The sequence below is a fragment of the Thalia democratica genome, chromosome 8 (genome assembly GCF_965202585.1).
Source record: "Thalia democratica chromosome 8, ktThaDemo2.hap1.1, whole genome shotgun sequence".
NCBI lineage: Eukaryota > Metazoa > Chordata > Thaliacea > Salpida > Salpidae > Thalia > Thalia democratica.
The window spans coordinates 19,499,067-19,517,156 of NC_139172.1; the positions used below are offsets into that span (position 1 = coordinate 19,499,067).

General features: G+C 25.6%; 1 protein-coding gene across 1 annotated transcript; it reads left to right on the plus strand.

Moving 5' to 3' along the window:
- Positions 1-2,153: 2,153 nt before the first annotated feature.
- Positions 2,154-8,133, plus strand: LOC145841897 (large ribosomal subunit protein uL23-like). Its single transcript, XM_082949193.1, has 4 exons — positions 2,154-2,247; positions 4,243-4,402; positions 6,017-6,116; positions 7,935-8,133. Exons 1-4 carry the CDS (start codon positions 2,232-2,234, stop codon positions 8,091-8,093), a joined length of 435 nt encoding a protein of 144 aa, XP_082805319.1. The 5' UTR covers positions 2,154-2,231; the 3' UTR covers positions 8,094-8,133.
- The last annotated feature ends 9,957 nt before the right edge of the window (positions 8,134-18,090 follow it).

The window sequence follows — 18,090 nt, forward strand, 5'->3', positions numbered from 1 at the left end:
ATATTTATATTACGAGTTTTTCCTGCTCTAATTGCTTTTGCTCGAGTTTATTTCTTCTCGAGTTTTCCTGCTCGAGTTTTTCCTGCTCGAGTTGCCTCTGCTTGATTATTCCCTCATCGAGTTTCTTCTGATCGAGTACAACTTGTCTTATTGTTCTCGCGTTGTAGTAAATTTTAAACAACGATCATGATTTAGTTCATATGGTGCTAAAAGTTCATGCAGCTTAAGAATTAACCTTTTCAACATTTTCTGTATTGAAAACTTGTAAACATTTAAGATGCAGCTGACACAGATTGAGCTTGCAGCTCTAGTTTTACGAACATTTTGATCATTAAATATTAAGATTTGAAAAAAAAATATTAGCAGGGAAATTAACGACGTTCATGTATACATTTGGCTGTACTTTTTAAGTAATTATTAGTTAAACTGAAAGCACTAAATTGGTAAAAATAAAAAGTTGACAAACGTGCATTATCTTACAGAACTACGACATTTAATATTTTTAATAAACAAAATTGTTATTTTGGCGACAAGCATATTGACTAAATTTATTCAAGCATTCAACTAAAAAGAAATGAATAATATTTATTAAGTATAAAGAGTCAACTTGTTTGATTTTCGGCATTTCTTTTGTACAGCACTTTTGAATAAGTAATAAAGAAAATTATTATTATAAATATAAATTTTATTTCATTTTCAAATTAGCTTTATGTAAAATACTTTCAAAATAACGTACATGATTAAAAAAAATACATTTGGACTACCAAACGAAAAGTTAGTTAAATAAAACATAGAAACTAATAAATCCGTGAAAAATTTAGATCTAAAAAGTAAATTAAAAAAATATATAAAATAAACTAATTATTACTTTATAAAACGATGTTACTTTTTTTAATAAAAACAAATTATACAGTATTTTCTTCCATTGCACCGACATATGTTTCTGTGTTAACGCATTAACACACTTTAACTGGGTTATGTAAAAAATAAATACTGTAAAAGAAAAAGAATAGAAGCTATGGTAGGTGTATACATGTGTTCATTAAAATAAAAATAATTTATACTGATTTTAGAGGTTAATGGTTAATAACAAGTAAAGTACTTAAAGTTAAATCCGATTGTTATACCTTATCTTCTATTCTTTTTCTTTTACAGTGTTTATTTTTTTTACAGAACCTAGTTGAAGTGTGTTAATCCGTTGACACACAGAAACATATGTCGGTGCAATAAAAGAAGATAATGTAAAACTTGTTTATATTATATATTGCAGTGAAATTGTTTCACTAGGATCTTTTGTTAACAAACACTTAGACTTATATTTCTAATAGTTACTTATTTATTAAATTTTTTTAGTAATTTCTGCACTAGCTTGAAAAAAAAAAATTTATGCTTGTAGTTATATTTAAGTATATGGTTTTTACTTCTAGTAGTCATTATTATTAGCTTCTTAAACGACATAAAATACAATCAAGTTATTTAATCCTAGGAAGAACCTTTCGGTTATCAAGTCGCATCGAACACCCCTTGGATACCTAACAATCTCATGTCCAGGACAGTCAATTATTAATGTTAAAAATAAATAAAAAAAATTTGTATAGATTTTAAGGCCATAATTGTTGTAATTAAATGCATTTAAATCAACAAATTAACTTTCATTCTGTTATTAAGAAACGTTGTAAATTAAAGTAACGTACTTGGTTATAATTCTAGTAAAAAGTTTAAAACAAACTTTAACTTTTTATTATCTGAAAAACGAAATAAGCTAATTTACTAAAAATATAAAACAGGTTTTTCAATCAATTTAATGTTATTAATCATCTGAAAAATATTCATAACTAATAAAATTTTTAATTTGTGAAAAAGTAAATTTATAAAGTATGAAATACCATTTCAGTGTGATTAAGATTAAGCAAATGAATAAGTTTTTATTTTTGTAAGTTTTGATTCTTTTAACCTTTCTTAAAATAAAGGACAACATTTTTAAATTATTAAAATATAATATAAGTCGTTTATGGTTAATTAAAAAATACTCTTAAAATTGTTTTTGACATTTTAGGTCCTGCTTGATTTACTATAGTAAAATTGTTTTTGACATTTTAGGCCCTGCTTGATTTACTGTAGTAATTTTTTTTTAGTCTTAATTAAAAAAGAACAAAAAAGCCATTTTAGTACAAAGTCTGTGTAGATAAATTTATTGTTGATAAGCTTCTTTAATAGGGATATCTAGAAAAATGTCTGTTGTAGATGGTAAGATTTTATTATAATTGTTTTTTATTTATTTTTACATTTGTCTGTTGAGATTAAAAGGCATCTAAGTATCTCAGCTTTTCTTAAAGTAAATTATTGATATTTTATTCTTAAAACTTTGGTTTTAAAACTTAAATAAAAATCTTAAAAAATGTATTTATATATCTAGAATTATTAACTTTGAATAATGTTCTTGGTAGATTATTTTATTGCCAACACTAACATTAAATTGCCTAGCTTACAAAAGTATAATAACCTTTTCAGTAAATATATGCGTCAGTTTTTTTCAATGAGAAATTTTTAATAATTACATTCAACTTGATAGATTGAAATAAAGACATACCCTTATTTATTTCAAATTAGTAAAAATTTATTTAAGGTCTACTTTTTCTTCACATTGATTAACAGATTTAAGTCAGACCAGTTTTAAATTTATGGTACCCTTCAATTAATAAAAAAAAAAACGCATGGATACATGATGTTAAGCTTCTGTTTTCACATACTATTGTATACTTTGGCATGCCAAAAAACTTGACAACCTGGAAGAACATTGAATTTGAAAGATTAGGCTAAAGAAGCTGGAATTTATAGAATTTCAGAAAAATCTGTAAGAACCTGGAATTTTAAACAATTTTTCATAATTAGTTGTAAAATTTTAGTTTGACATAAATAATAAATTATGTATTAAAAATGTTTTAGTCACTAATAAAATTAATATTAGTGAAAAACACATTTAACCAAGTATAACAGTATGTTTTCAGTGATTTTGTACCTTTTCACACAAATTTTACCCTAAACATATTTTAAGCTCAAAAAAAGACCTTAACTTGTGTACTTATAAAAACCTGGAGGAAATTTTGAAAACCCTGAAAAAGTTTGCCAAAAGCATTTGATAACCCTGTATATTGTGTTATAAATTTTAATACTCATTGATATATGATAATATAACTTAAATACAGAAACAATTTCATTATTGTTATGACCCTAGTATTAAGGCACATTTAAATTAAAACTTCAAAATTGAAAATATTTATTTTTCAGTTATAGAAAAGCAGGCAACTACACACTTATAATGTGTCAATTATATATGGTAAAGTCAAGAAGTCAAAGATTGGAATAATTAAGATACCATAATTATTTTATTTCAAAGCATTAGCTACATTTTTTAATATAAATTTTGACAATATTCCTTTTGTTTTTTGGAAAATAATTTATTTACAAACTTAATGATATTTGGGTTATAAAAAAAATAATAGGAAAAAAGTAATAATAAGTTTTTACAATACATACTAGGAAACTGTCACCAAAATAAATTGTAGTATACAAATCATGTATGTTGAAATTCTTCAAAACCTGGTGCTTAAGGTCAAAAATAATATAGTCATACAAATTAAGCTAATATAGAAAACTGAGTAAATACCTGAGTGCTCAGTAAAATATCTTTTCATAAGGCCATATGTAAAATACTTATCAGTAAAAGTTGATCTTAGAGCTTATAGTGTTACTTTGATATTAAGATTATAGACAATTTTATAGTTTTGTTACTGTTGGGTGCAAATTTAGGCTACCACCACAATAAAAAAATTATTTAATTATTTTTTTATTTGAATCTTGAAATTCAGCACATCAGTGTTATAAATTATTTTTCTCAGAAATCTTGGAATGCATGTTGTAGGTTAATTTTTAGATTATTTGTAATAAAAACTTAAAAATTTAAGTAAAATCTTTAGCATTCTCAAACTAAATTAATAAATTAGAAATAGTTGAATACAAAGCTAAAATTCTAGAAATTTTTTAGTGCATCCAAGAAAAAGAAATATTTTGTATTAAATTAATTTGAGGTTTTTAACTAACAATTTTGTCACCACCATTCCAGTAGAGTTAATAGAGTAAATTATGAAGATGTTGCAAATTAATCATTATTATAAATTTCAATAGTATGATAAATAACAACTAACATTTTGAACTTAAAATATATTCTATAATCATTTTCAGCCAAAAAGAAGGCTTTAAATGCCAAGAAGGCAGTATTGAAGGGACTTCATTCCCACAAAAAGAAGAAGATGCGCAAATCTGTCCACTTCCACCTTCCCAAAACACTCAGGCTTCCAAGGGCACCAAAATATCCCCGCAAATCAGTTGCAAAGCGTTGCAAGTGAGTGTAATATTTTTCTAACATATATAAGTGATCACTTAGGTTTAAAACAGTTATTTATAAAGAACATCTTAAAAAACAATTATGTTAAAAAAATAGATGTTAAAACTAATTTAAATTCCTAAACCTTAACCATTGTTGTATCAGGGTTGCTTGACTATTCTTGCAAATTTCTGGCTAGTTTTTTGACTTTAATTGATTTTTAAGTCATTTTCTATATTTTTAAATTTTTTTAGTGTATTTAAGCATGAGCATAAGTATTTAATTTTCAACTTTAGGCTTGAACATTTTTTAATTCTTTAGCAAAATTCTTTAGGTTTACTCTAAATGTTTTATTTTTGTTTTAATGTCCAAAAGCTTTTGTTAACTCGGGCTAGCTTGATGTAAATCACTCTAGTTGTTATCTTGATAGTAAAGAGTTTTAATTAAACAAGATGATTTTTGTTTTAAATCAGATAAACCTTAATTTTTTTTAATTTCTTAGTGATGCTTTATAATACACATAGATTTGTTTTTTATAATACTGATAAACTATATTTTTATTATAAATATAATGTTTATTATGATTGTTGTTTGGTTATAAAAGCTACCTTAAAAACCTATCTGTTGCAAATAGTACATTTTCAATGCTGCAAATTTCAAAGTTTTGTAGCTACTCTTTGAAGTTTATTTAATTTTTTTTACAATTTGATCTTATTTTGTGTAGTTTTTACCAAGGTAGAACATGTCTTTTACATATTTTAAAAGTTCAAAATAATTTTTGAGATGTATCTGGTCTAAGTCGGACGCAACAATAGGTTCCTTATGGGAGTTGCAAATTTAAATCAAAAAATAGACTTTCACTAAAAATCTATCTTTAAAAAAATTGATTTTTTTTGTTTGTTTTTGACATAAAATTTTTAATTTTAAAAAATTTTGTACCAACACAGTTTTTTAAGTATTGCAAGGAACATTTCCTGAAAGTTTGAGGTAGTTATCTTAAAAAACGTAGGAAATAGATTTTTAGTGACTTCTAGTTATTTGCGCTATTATTTAGTTTGCGCCTCTGCCTCCCATAAGGAACTTATTGTTGCCTCGACTTTGACTGGCTATATCTAAATAATTATTTTGAATTATTAAATCTGTCAAAAGTATCTTGTAGCTTAGTGAAAACTATATAACATAAAATTGTGAAAAAAGTGTTCTATCCCCTGCCCTTATTATTTTATTAGCCATTCAGCTAGCTGATCACTACTTTAAGAAATAATAACTTAAGACAGTTTTTGTTGACTCAATATATTCTTTTGGCTCAACAAGTGACATCCCTTACTCTGAAGTTTAACAAAAACATAATAATGACAAAGTTCCTGTTGTATTAAGTTTTAGTGTACAGTTTTATTTGGATGCAATAAATATAATGTTACATAGACATTATGTTTTTATGGTTACAAGCTAAATTATCAAAGTAGTATAAAACAAAGTCGTATTATATTTACATATATTTAAAAGCCACACACAAATTAAGTTACTTAAAAGATAATTAAGTTGTTGTTAATGATTTTTCATGTAGTGGTAAAAGTGCAACTTTTCTTTTAAAAAATAAATATAAAATTATAATTTAGATTTATTATTTAGGTTGGATTCTTATGCCATTGTAAGAAACCCATTGACAACTGAAAGTGCCATGAAGAAAATTGAGGACAACAACACCTTGGTTTTCATCGTTGACATTAAAGTATGTTTTGATTTTATTTATTAAGGTCTAATAAAATAAATGTTGTAATCTGAATTTATCTTAGTGGTGTTTAACTTTTATAACTAACTTTGAATTTAGTCAAATATTTTATTGTAGAAAAAGGAAAGAGAACATCCTAATCATATTTTTTAATCAAATTACTGAATGTAAAATGTGAGAGGTTTTCTTGATTACTATTGTTAAATTGAAAAGCTTTTATAATTGTGCATCATGATGAAATTTATGATTTATTTAATTTTTTTTTAATAAATCACTAACAGGAAATGTTTTCACTCAAGTTATTGTATTAATTTAGAGATGTGCTCTGATTTTAATTTTCTTTTTGTAGCAAATTTTGCTAAGATTGCTATCATTTAATATTTATGTACAAGTTTTACTAGAAACAGGGTTGCCAAAAAACCAGAAAACCTGGAAAAACTTTGAATTTGACAATTTAGCCTAAAAATCTGGATTTTTAACATGTTAAGTAGTAAAGTTTCGATTTGACACAAACAATCTATCATATGAACGAATTTTTTTTGTCATCATTAATTTTTTAAAAACACATTTAAAGTAGCTTTACAGTATCTTTTCATAGTTTTTATAGTATTTAATACAGTTTCTTTACTGAAACTAAACTTGAAACTAAAAATAGACCCAAAAGCAGTACATTTAAAAACCTGAAGAAAATTTGCCAAAACATTTGGCAACCCTGTAGAATGATTATTATTTGATTAGTTGTTTCTGAAGTAGTGAGAAAACAATATTATGTCTTGACTTAAAGGTACCTATGTATTTTAGTGTATTTACCAAGTTTAATTTTATAGTTCTACATTTCTGTTAAATGTAATAAATAACTAGTATAGACTGTTAAAAGTCTAACCAATTACTGATGAAGTTGGATTAGAGATCTTTTCAGTAAATTTTGGTCAGGGGGCTTTACTTGTATTAGCTAATTTAAATTGATTTTTTTAAATGATATATTTCTTAGCACCTTCTAACATGATTTTAGTTAAACAGTTTTTTCTGAAACCCAGTTAGATATTAAGTAAGTTTAAAAATGATTAAACCTTACTCTTTAAGACATTGTTTAGTTACACAGTTTAAGTACTTTTTCATATACAAATTACGCCAAAATTTACACTAATAAACTATGTAAACTAATATAAATATAGTTATATTATAACTTTTGGAATGTTAGGCCACATTGTATTTTTTAATATTGAAAACTTTTAAATATAATGAATTACTAGGAATTCAATTAAACAGTCTATGTTTAAATTGGAACTGCTTTATATTTTGAACAATCCCTAAATACTCAAATTAAAAAATACATTATTTTTCATATGATAATGTGTAATTGTGAATATGCTCATGATTTTAATAAATTATAAGTCTCTTTAAATTTTAAGTCTTTTAAATTCCTTTGATCATTAAAATAGTTTAATCTATTTGAATTTTAATAAATGTAAGTCTTTTAAATATAGAGTATCTACTAAGCTTCTTATTTTTGTGTACACCCTATTAGTAGATCTCTGAAATTTTCAAAAGCCAAAGTCAAAATAAGTTTAATAAGTTAATTAAGATGTTAAGTTACATTATTGTCATATAAATACATTATATTTAATAATTATAAAATGATAAGGTATAAATCATCTCAAATTAATATATCTATCTAGAATAGTTCAAAAATATAGAAATAACTTGCTTTTGAAATAAGTTTGTATAAATAAGTATTTTAGAAAAAACTACTGAATCTTAGTTAAAAGATATATCTTATTTTTTCGTACGATTTTTGTAAGTGTTAATGATTCACAGGCCAACAAGCCCCAGATCAAGATGGCCGTCAAGAAGCTTTACGACATTGATGTCGCCAAAGTCAACACCATGATTTACAACGGAAGGAAGAAGGCATACGTGAAACTTGCCTCAGACTATGATGCACTTGATGTTGCCAACAAAATTGGAATCATCTAAATGCTTTGTGCTTAAAAAATAAATTCTTAGACAATTGAAATTAGTAGTTACATCCTTATAAAATGTGAATAAATTTTTGTAACAATGCTAAGATAACTAGTATAAAATTTGAACTATATAATGTTTTAATTGTAATATTCTAAACGTTTCGTACCTGTTTACAAAAGTATATCTTACTTAAGATATTTTCAACTTCTATTAAACCAAAAGATCCTTAATAATTAATAATCTTCGTAGAACACAATTAAAGAAGTTTATCATAAATTCTTTATTTAATTCCTTATGAATAAAATTCGGTAATAGTAAGATTTAATTTACTTCGGGCAACGTTTGGTCCTTTTCTGCTTTGCGATTACTTTGTTAAAAAAAGAACTTGTGTAATTAAAAATTAAGCGATTCTATTTTATAACAATGCTATCAAATATTACAATTGATATTTTATACGAAGTATACGTCAGTTTAAGTCTACTAGTTTTTAAGGATATATAAGTTTAATTAATTTTATACATAATGGTTAAATGTTATTTAAAAAAAGTACGTGTATTCGTGGGAAGAATTGTAATTTGTACGGATCTCTCCGGGCAATTTTAGATTCTACATGTTAATTATGAACGGTCTTGAATTTTATAAGAGGTAAATATCCGTAAACTAATTTTATGGATATGTAGATCAACTAGTGATTTTATTATGGGATTAATCGAAAGTAGATCTGGTTAACTACTCAGAAAGAATTTAGTTGTTGCTTATTTATAATAAGTTTATTATAGACAATATAAAAAACGCTCTAAATATTGTTCCTGAAGGGGGATGTTAATTATCTACGAAAAGCAACTAAATCACATGATTTTTTTTTTAACTATCACTGTTACCCCAAAGAGTCATTAATTTATAAATTACTCTTTCTATAAGTTTTATTTTAATACCTTTTTTATATTGGTTCGTAATCGACCCTTCATGTTTAACTGTTTTTGTGCATATTAGACCGGGCATGGTGCACGAAGAATCCTTCAGTTATGGAGTCTAGGGTCGCCACTTTTGACAATTTAGGCAAATAAACCTGGAATTTTCAGTTGTAAAATATCAAATTGACTCAAAAAATCTATCAGATAAATTAAAAAATTTTCATTATCAAAATGTTTAATTATTGAAAACATGTTTAAAATAGCATTACAGTATCTTTTCAATGTTTTATACTGTTTAACACAGTTTCTTACCTTAAACTAAAAATAGAACCAAAAATATGTACTTTTTAAAACCTGGAAAATTTTGAAAGTAATGAGTGGTAACCCTGTTGAGTCGCTCACGACGGATATCTTTAACGTCTTGTCCATTGTAAGATCAAAAATTTCTTATAGTAGTTTTAAATGAAAAACTGGAGGTAATTTGCACTCATCATCCGGAACTAAATTACCTTACAATAAAAGTCTTTTAGATGTTTAATATAAGAATTGTATTTAAATTTAAATACTGCTTAATACGGTTTAGTTATGTCTTAAAATCAACTGATATATTTTATTCCTAATTAATTTACTCTGGATAAATTTTTCAATGTTCTTAATAACGTTGGGCAACTTCTCGTGTTAGCGGAAAAGATTTGGCAGAATTTTGTTCATGAAGGGCCAAGTTTTTTGATATAGACTTTTGAAGACCGTTTTACTTATTAAAACTAAAATTTATAAATGTTGAGTATGTCTACAAAGAATGCTAATAATACTAGCCAATGGCTAACAATTTTACACTTGGAGTAATAAACTACTGTTTTTCTTGTTCAAGCAATCTTTACATATATTTAGCTCTGCTAAATCCAAAGGACAAAACTTAATGTACTAGTAAGAATGTTAAGTAAAACAAGAAAATGAATCATGATAAGTACAATACTCTAATTATATGTATAACTATTTTTATTTATGCAAGTGTTGCTCAGTGTTGAATTTTTTTTCAAGTTAAATGTTGAGTCAAAAATACATAATAAATAAAAAAAAGTAAAAAGTTCATGTAAAAAATAGTTAAGTGTAAAGTATACCTGTATACTAACTGGTTAAAACTATGAGTTAATGAATTTTAAAATATTTTAGGTATGTTATTTGTTTTCATGCAACATCTTAAAATTTGCATAACTTTTAATATTATTCTCATATACTTTTTTTATTGATTTAAGAACTCCGTGTTTTAGTTTATTTGAACTTTTTATTCCTCAAACTATGTTTATGTTTGTTGAATCTTTGGAATTAATTCCTGTTCAACTAGAATTATACATGTATGTTTTTACATTAAGCGTAGAAATTTCATTTTACTAGGCATTAAAATTTTTATTACATTTACACTGTTATCTTCCTTTATTTTTTTTCTTCTAGAATTTTATGGCTAATTTTGAAACATCAGACTCTAAAATTTGCAAACAATTGTATATTATTGTGATGGTGCTTCTGTTAAGGATTTCTCTAGGTCTAGAACATACTTATGCAAAAACATTTTAAGTAATTTCTTTTTATGAGAACTAGGATGGTTTATGTTTATATGTTTTCTTTTAAACTCACTTTTTTGATTGAACGATATAAATTGATTTAAAAATCGAATGAAAATTCCAAAAGTTCGGTCTTATTGTTGTCTAGCTTTATGTTCACTTTGAGGTTCTGCTCAAAAAAGAAGTTAATAGACTTTTACAGTGCTTTTTAATTGCTCTGCCTAAACACATGAAGTAATTAAAAGCAAATAATCTTAACAAAGGTCAAAGTTTTTTGTTGACTGAAACTTATTTTATTTGCTTTTAAAAAGTTCCAATACACAGTTTTCAGCACAAGGTAACATGGGTACATCAAACATAATTTCTTGCGTTATTTTCAATCTATATATATTTTTTTGTAAATAAGTATAGTTCTACAACAATTTAGGATAATTTATACTTAAAAATACCTCATTTTTATGATTTTCGTCGCAAAGTTAGAAGCCTACGTTAATAGGTCCTTAGCGATAATCTAATAAAATTATTTAATACTAAAATACTTAATATAAATATTGGCAAAAAAATTATAAAATAATAAGAAAAGAATTTCTTCAAAAGAAAAGTTTGTCCATTGTGTTTATTACAGTTTAATATTTTATCATGTTGCCTAATGCATAAAACACTGTGTGTTTCAATAGACTTTAAGTGTAAAATTGAACTTTGTTATCTTCTTAAAAACTACACTTCATTAGGTTTTTAAAGTTCTTTTTGCATTAAAATACAATAAAATAACCATTGTCCAGGACATGACTTTAAAATGTATCCTGGTGTATGACTCGATAACCGAAAGGTTTTTTCGTACACCAGGTCCTTGGACCAAATACTTGAGCGCTTTTTTTCGTTCAATAGACAACTATATAACATTAAGTTAGCATCACAGCGTATTTTTAGTTTGCTTTTTGCTATACTTCTTATTTATTATTCGACAGTTTTTCATTTTTTTGGTTAAGTAAGAATTTTTGTCATTATAAATAGAGTCGCAGACTAAATTCTACCTGCAAGCTGTATATTGCCCTTCAAACAATTCTATATTAAAGTTGTTTAAGATAAGAATTGATAAACTGGAAACTGTTAAATTTTTATTTTATTTAATTATTAGATAGAATATAATCATAGTCATGTGTAGGATACGGTCTGTTTGCTGGACCTGGCCCGCCAAGCAGATACATCAGGCATGCAAAGAGTTTTTTTTAGCTTTAAGATAAGTTGAGCAAAAACCAAATATTGAGCATTTATATTACTAAAGTGCTCATTATACTAATTTTATTTTTCCACTAGTAGTTATTAAATTATTATTTCAATGGAACTTTGGGTTTAAGGACTTAATAAAAAAAAAAAAAATACTATTTTTAAAGTTACGCAGCCACCATGGTATGCTTTCTAAAATTTAAATTAACTGTAAACAGTTCTGGTATCTTAATTTGTCGTAGTTGTTTTTCACATGTGTTGCCTAAAGTTAAAACTTTCTAACTATTTAAACTTTGGAAATAATTTTGTTTTAATACTTAAGAAGTGTTGACTGCGTTGCGGTAACAGCTTTCACCTTAGAGTATATTAAAATTAAAAAAATAAAAACAGTCGGGTTACAGGCTTGATTTGTTAGAAAAATAGTCTTGGAGGCTTACGTAATTCTAAAAACTTTACTGAAAATAGGTGGTATCGCAGAAATAGGTTTTTAAATTTTAATTAAAGTTTTTGCTTCAGTTATTAGTTGTTACTGTTGAAATAAACTATAAGTATACAACTTTGCTACTTTTTTTAGTTGTATCAGCTAGAAAAGTATAAGGCTAAGTAATGTCATGTTATTTTTGATAAACAAAATAAATAATTTTTTGAAATAAATACACTTTTAATAAAACGAAAAAAAAAATCATCAAATTCTAGTGCGATGTTGTAAAAATAGGTATTTAGGTTAAAATGACAAATTTAAGATGTTCACTTTTTAAATAAAAACGTATCAATTTACAAGTTTTATGAAAAATTGTTTTTTTGAACATATAAGCTTATATCAGGGGTCGGCATGTTTCGGCCTACGGGCTAAATGTGACCCGCAAAAAAAAAAAATATGGCCTTAATTTTTCCTTTTTTGTTGTAGTTTTTATTTTAATGGTTACTATTATAATTTTGTGAAAGACGAAAAATACGCTCAAAGTATTTGGGTCTAGGACCTGGTGTACGAAGAACCTTTCAGTTACCGAGTCGCACACTACGGATACTTTTTAACGTCTTGTCTAGGACAAGGTTACTATAACTAATGTTTTTTTTTTTGCTTATTTTGTCACATTGTTTGATTAGAATAACATTTTTAGAACAACTGAGAGAACTATTTTTAACAAATACGGCCCGCAAAACATTATTTCTATATATTGTGGCCGGAGAGAAAGCTTTTCTTGGAAACTTTGCCCGCACTCAATAAAAAGCTGCCAATTCTTCTTTATATAATGCATCTATTTTATAATTTTATTAGATAAATAATAATTTGAAACCTAATTACATATAAGCTTCAAAATTTGTGTTTTGTTAAACTATAGTTGAAATTGTTTATTAAAGGACAAAAAAAAACGCTAAAAAGTTTAGTGTTAAGACTAAATGTACGAAACAACCTTCCAGTTATCGACCTTACAGTTTTTTACGTTCTCTAAGAAAGTTTTGTTACCGTTTTTAAACAAATTAAGTACACTTTGAAATTATTATAGCCGAGTAAGTAGCTTAGGTTTTTTAAGTAAAAGTAATTAAAATAATTTATATACAGTGTACGAAAAATTTTGGTTTTTAAGTTTTAATCTTCTAAACAAACTTATTCTAAAATATTTTCAGTTTATTCCACTTAAAGTGTAAATATTTATCCTGGATTACTAACGAGTTTAAATTATCTTAAGAAGTTGATTTTAGATAAGCTCAAAGTCTATGAAGGTCTTACTTTTCTCCTACACATTGTGTATTTTATTGCGAGTGGTAATAGCTAAAATTTTACAAAAAAACACTGCTACGCTTCAACTTACCTGAATTTGATTTTTTGAAACAAGAGACTGCAATAACATAAAACTTTTGTCCAAAACGGAATTAACTGTAAATAAAAAACAAAAAATAAACACTTTACGTACGAAAAAACCTAATACTTGTTTATTGAATGACAAAAAATGCTCAAAAAGTTTGGTCTAAGGACTTGGTGTACGAGAACACCTTTAGGTTATCGAGTGACGGATATAGTTTAATTTCTTGTCCAGGACAAGAATAGTAAATGGGCTTTAAGTATTACGATTGCACATTTACTAGTTATCTGACGCGTAATACATCAGGTCCTTTGACTATACTTTTGAGCGTATTTTTCTCTATCGTGTTGAATATACTAATTATTGCTGTTGGCATCTGTTTAGCTCCCATCCATATAAGTCCCATTCAAGAAATTTTCCAGATAGATCAAGTTACATTTAAATTTTTTCTTATCCATATAAATTCGATATACAATCAAAATCCACCCGTGTTCAAAATCAAAATGTTTTTGCGTTTTTTTATTTATTTTTCACTATCACTGTTACCCCTTACCCTCAATCGGTAAGCGGTTCTCGAATTTGACTGTTTGAACGCGGGTGGATTTTGAACGTGTCCCATAAATTCATATCTAATCAATTTCTATACAATTTTGCATAATCGTTTTGTTCAATTTTAATCCGAATGTTTCTCATTAAATTATTTCCATTTTCAATTTCCTAATCATATAAACAACTATGTTTGTAAATTTCAGAATTATTTGATTCAAAAATAAAGTTTATCTTTTACTAAATTATTTAGTTTTTATTGTCCTTTTAAACTATTTAAAATAAACAATAAAATTCAGTATATTATGTTTATTTGGTTTTCAATAAATAGTTGCAATTACCTTAGTAATAAGCAAAAGGATAACTATTTATTCAGAAAAGTTTGATAACAAAAAGCGTTTGTTCAGTTTTTGTTGTTCTAAAACAGGGGTCGGCAGGCAGTTGGTGTTCGCGGGACAAATTTCAAGTTTCCAAAATCTTCGCGGGCCGCAGTTTTAGTGACATTTAAATAAACTCTTGGTTTTAGTTTTAGTCACACTAGAGAAAGTTCTACTTTTATTAACATTATTATTTTAAATGACTTTTAGCTACACATAAAGAGTATTTATTTAAATTATAGATATTTATTGGAATAAAATTTAAAAGACTTATAAAGACTTTAGTATATTATATGACTAATAATATACTAAAGTCTTAATAAACTATGTTCTTTCTTAAACACTTAACAGCTTAAACTTAATATTTCTATTATTTTACTTATAACCCAATTTTTTATAAAAACCGAGCTTGACAAACTTTTATGGGTCATTTTTGTACATTTTTTTAAAAGGAACCACTTTTTTATATTCTTGAAAATATTAACTTTTGAAAATAGTTTTTACGTCTTAAATAGTTTGCACTCTTTTAAAAGTTTAGTAGCTAGTTAACTAAATTAATTGATACCTTTTTGTATAGTAGAAAAGCTAAAACGGATTCTTTAACATAATTTATGCTCGAATACTTTAACAAATTACATTATTAGTAATTAATTATCCATTTACATGGTTGCCACTTTAAAAGCAAAAATATCTGAGTTATAATAGACCAACCTAAGTTTATTAAAAGTTGAAAAAGCTAAAAACTTGCTGTTAATCAAGCTTTAATACCTAACTAAAAAATCATCATTAAAAAAAGTAAACAATATGTAAGTAGACAAGAAAAAAATTACAACTAATAAACTACACCACAGTCATAAATAATATTCTGAGAATTCGAAAATTTATTCAAAGTGTTTGAAGTAAAACTTTCACACACCTGAGTTTGTAAAAAAAGTTTTAAACAGGTTTAAACTAGTCTGAATTTTTCAAATTTTTAAACTAGCCTGTTATTTGACAACCCTGTTTTAAATAATGTTCACAAAATAATGAAATAACGAATTTTATTTACAGTAAATTTAAACAAATAGCCAAAAAATTATTATAAGTCAGCTTGAATTGACAAGAATGTTTCTAAAATATTTTAACAAAAGTATAAGAAATAATTAAGTCAGTAATGAAGAGGAAAATCTTATCTTTTATTGAGGATTATAGCAGTTCTTTATTCGCAATAAATATCTTGCATTTAAAAAGAGTTAATTTTAAATATAAGACGAGCTACAAGAATTAAAAAACATTAGCTAGGAGTTAGAATTGCGAGAAAAAAAAAAACAAATCGCTTAAGTCAGTTCGAATAAAGCACATAATTATCTTCAGTAACTACAGACTAGTCAGAAAAAATTGTTAAGGCAGGTTATAAAGTAGCAAAGTTAATTTAAAAAAAAAAAGATACCGTTTAGAATTTTAAACTTTTTAAAATAATTTGTGTTGGTGGTAGTAAAAGTGTTTTGTTTATTCCTTCAAAAAGAAGTCGTGTTTAGGAAGTTTCTAAAAATGATAAATGTTTGATAAAGCCGCATAAATCAAACTAGGACTTTAATCAATCTGTTGAGATGAAAGCACTGATACAACAAATATCGCTCATCAGAGAATTTTATTAGAGGTACTTTTACTAACTTTGACATATCAGAAAAATTTCTATGTTTAGTTTCAATGCAAAGCACAACAATAGGCAAAGACATTTTAACAGCAAAGTTGCAGTGCACCAATATAAAGTTTTTGAAAGTAAAAGCTTTACTTCTATTTATAGTATAAACTAAGTTAAAGATAAAAAACTATCTTGAATAATATAGAGTAATAAAAATATATGTGTTTTTTGTTAAAAAAAATATTTATACGGTAGATTTTTGTGTCAAATCGAAGTTTCATTACTTTATAGTTAACATGTAAAAATTGTTTAGAACTCCAGAATTTTTCAAAAATTCTCAAACTCGAGGTTTTTGCAGGTGTTTTAAGTATAAATTGTCAAATTACAAGCTTTTCCGAGATTCAAGTTTTATGGCAACACTGATTGTTCATGATTCATTCATTGATATGTATACAATTAATATAAATAATATTTCAAATTATATCAGCTGCAAGACTTAAAATTTGACATTTATTATAATTCAAACCAACACTGTGAATTGAATAAAACATAAATCATAAGTTTAGTATGCCACTTTTTAAAGCAAAAAAGCCAGCCTGAGTGATCAAAAACTAGGCTGATATTTTAGTATACAAAAAGCAATTCAAGCCACAAACTGAAAAAATGACTGGTCATGGCCTGAGATTTTTAGTCTTCAAATAGTCATAGTCTTGGTGTGTGGCAATGTTTAGTTGTTTATTTGCTTGAATTTGAATTATTTTGATTAACAATGTACAAGCTAAAAAAATTTACAATCCCTTGATTCAGTTTGTGGTAGTTAGGTGGTTCTAAAAAACAGCAACTGTGTATACTAATATGCAAAGCATAAAAACTAATTTAATTTGTTAAAGAACATTTTTTGTAAAATGAAATTGTATATCTAACAAAAACTATTTAAACTTATGTCATATATATTGTTTAAAAAATGTCTGTAGTCTGTACACACTTATGTTTTACATGTACAAGGTTCCCACTAATATTTCAAAAAAGTTTATAAGGAAATTATCAAAAAAAAAAATTAATCAACTTCAAACGTTACATAAAGTAAAATATGTCATTAACCGTTTATAAGCACAATCTTAATAAGAAATTTACGAAAATTCGAGGGTTTTTGAGCTCTAATTTTTGTTAAATAGGTAAACTTTAGATAAATTGTGTTTGTTTTAAAATTTGCTTTTCTAGGGAATTATAGAGATTTTTCAGAATACTGCAAACTTATAGGGAATTATATGAAATTGGTAACCATGCATGTAGAAAAAATAAATTTATAAAATTAGCATGTTTTAAACTTTATCTAACTTATGTAATAGATAAAAACAGTTTAGAAAATGAACATCTTTGTAAATAAAAATTAATTTCAAGAGCAAAGAACACTTCTAAAAATCAAAAGGTGTCAAAATCAAAAATTTAAACCTTATTTCTTATTGTTATGTTATTTTTAATGTTTTTGTTCGCATTCAAATATAACATCTAGTAATAAAACATCGATAAAAGAAACTTAGGTATAAAAACATTAAAAAAAATACCTAAACTCTAAAGTAATGATATTTTAGTTAATTACTGTGCATTACTTGTACAAAATTGAAACGATTGCATTTATTTTATTCACTAAATAGGTACTATATTACTAAATTATTAAATCCAAGCACACTTTACACTATTTTTTCCGATAATAATTTGCTGTTGTATGCAGTATTGTTTATTAAACGACAAAAAACGCTCAAAAAGTTTGGCCCAAGAACCTGGTGCACGAAAAAACCTTTCGTTTATCGAGTCATACACCAGAACAGTTTAATGTCATGTCAAGGATATGTAAGAAGAAAGTTATTATGAAACTGGAAAAAAAAACAGTAAAGTCTTTTAATTGTTAAAAATATTATACAAGGACTTAAAACGAATTTAATCAAATTAAATC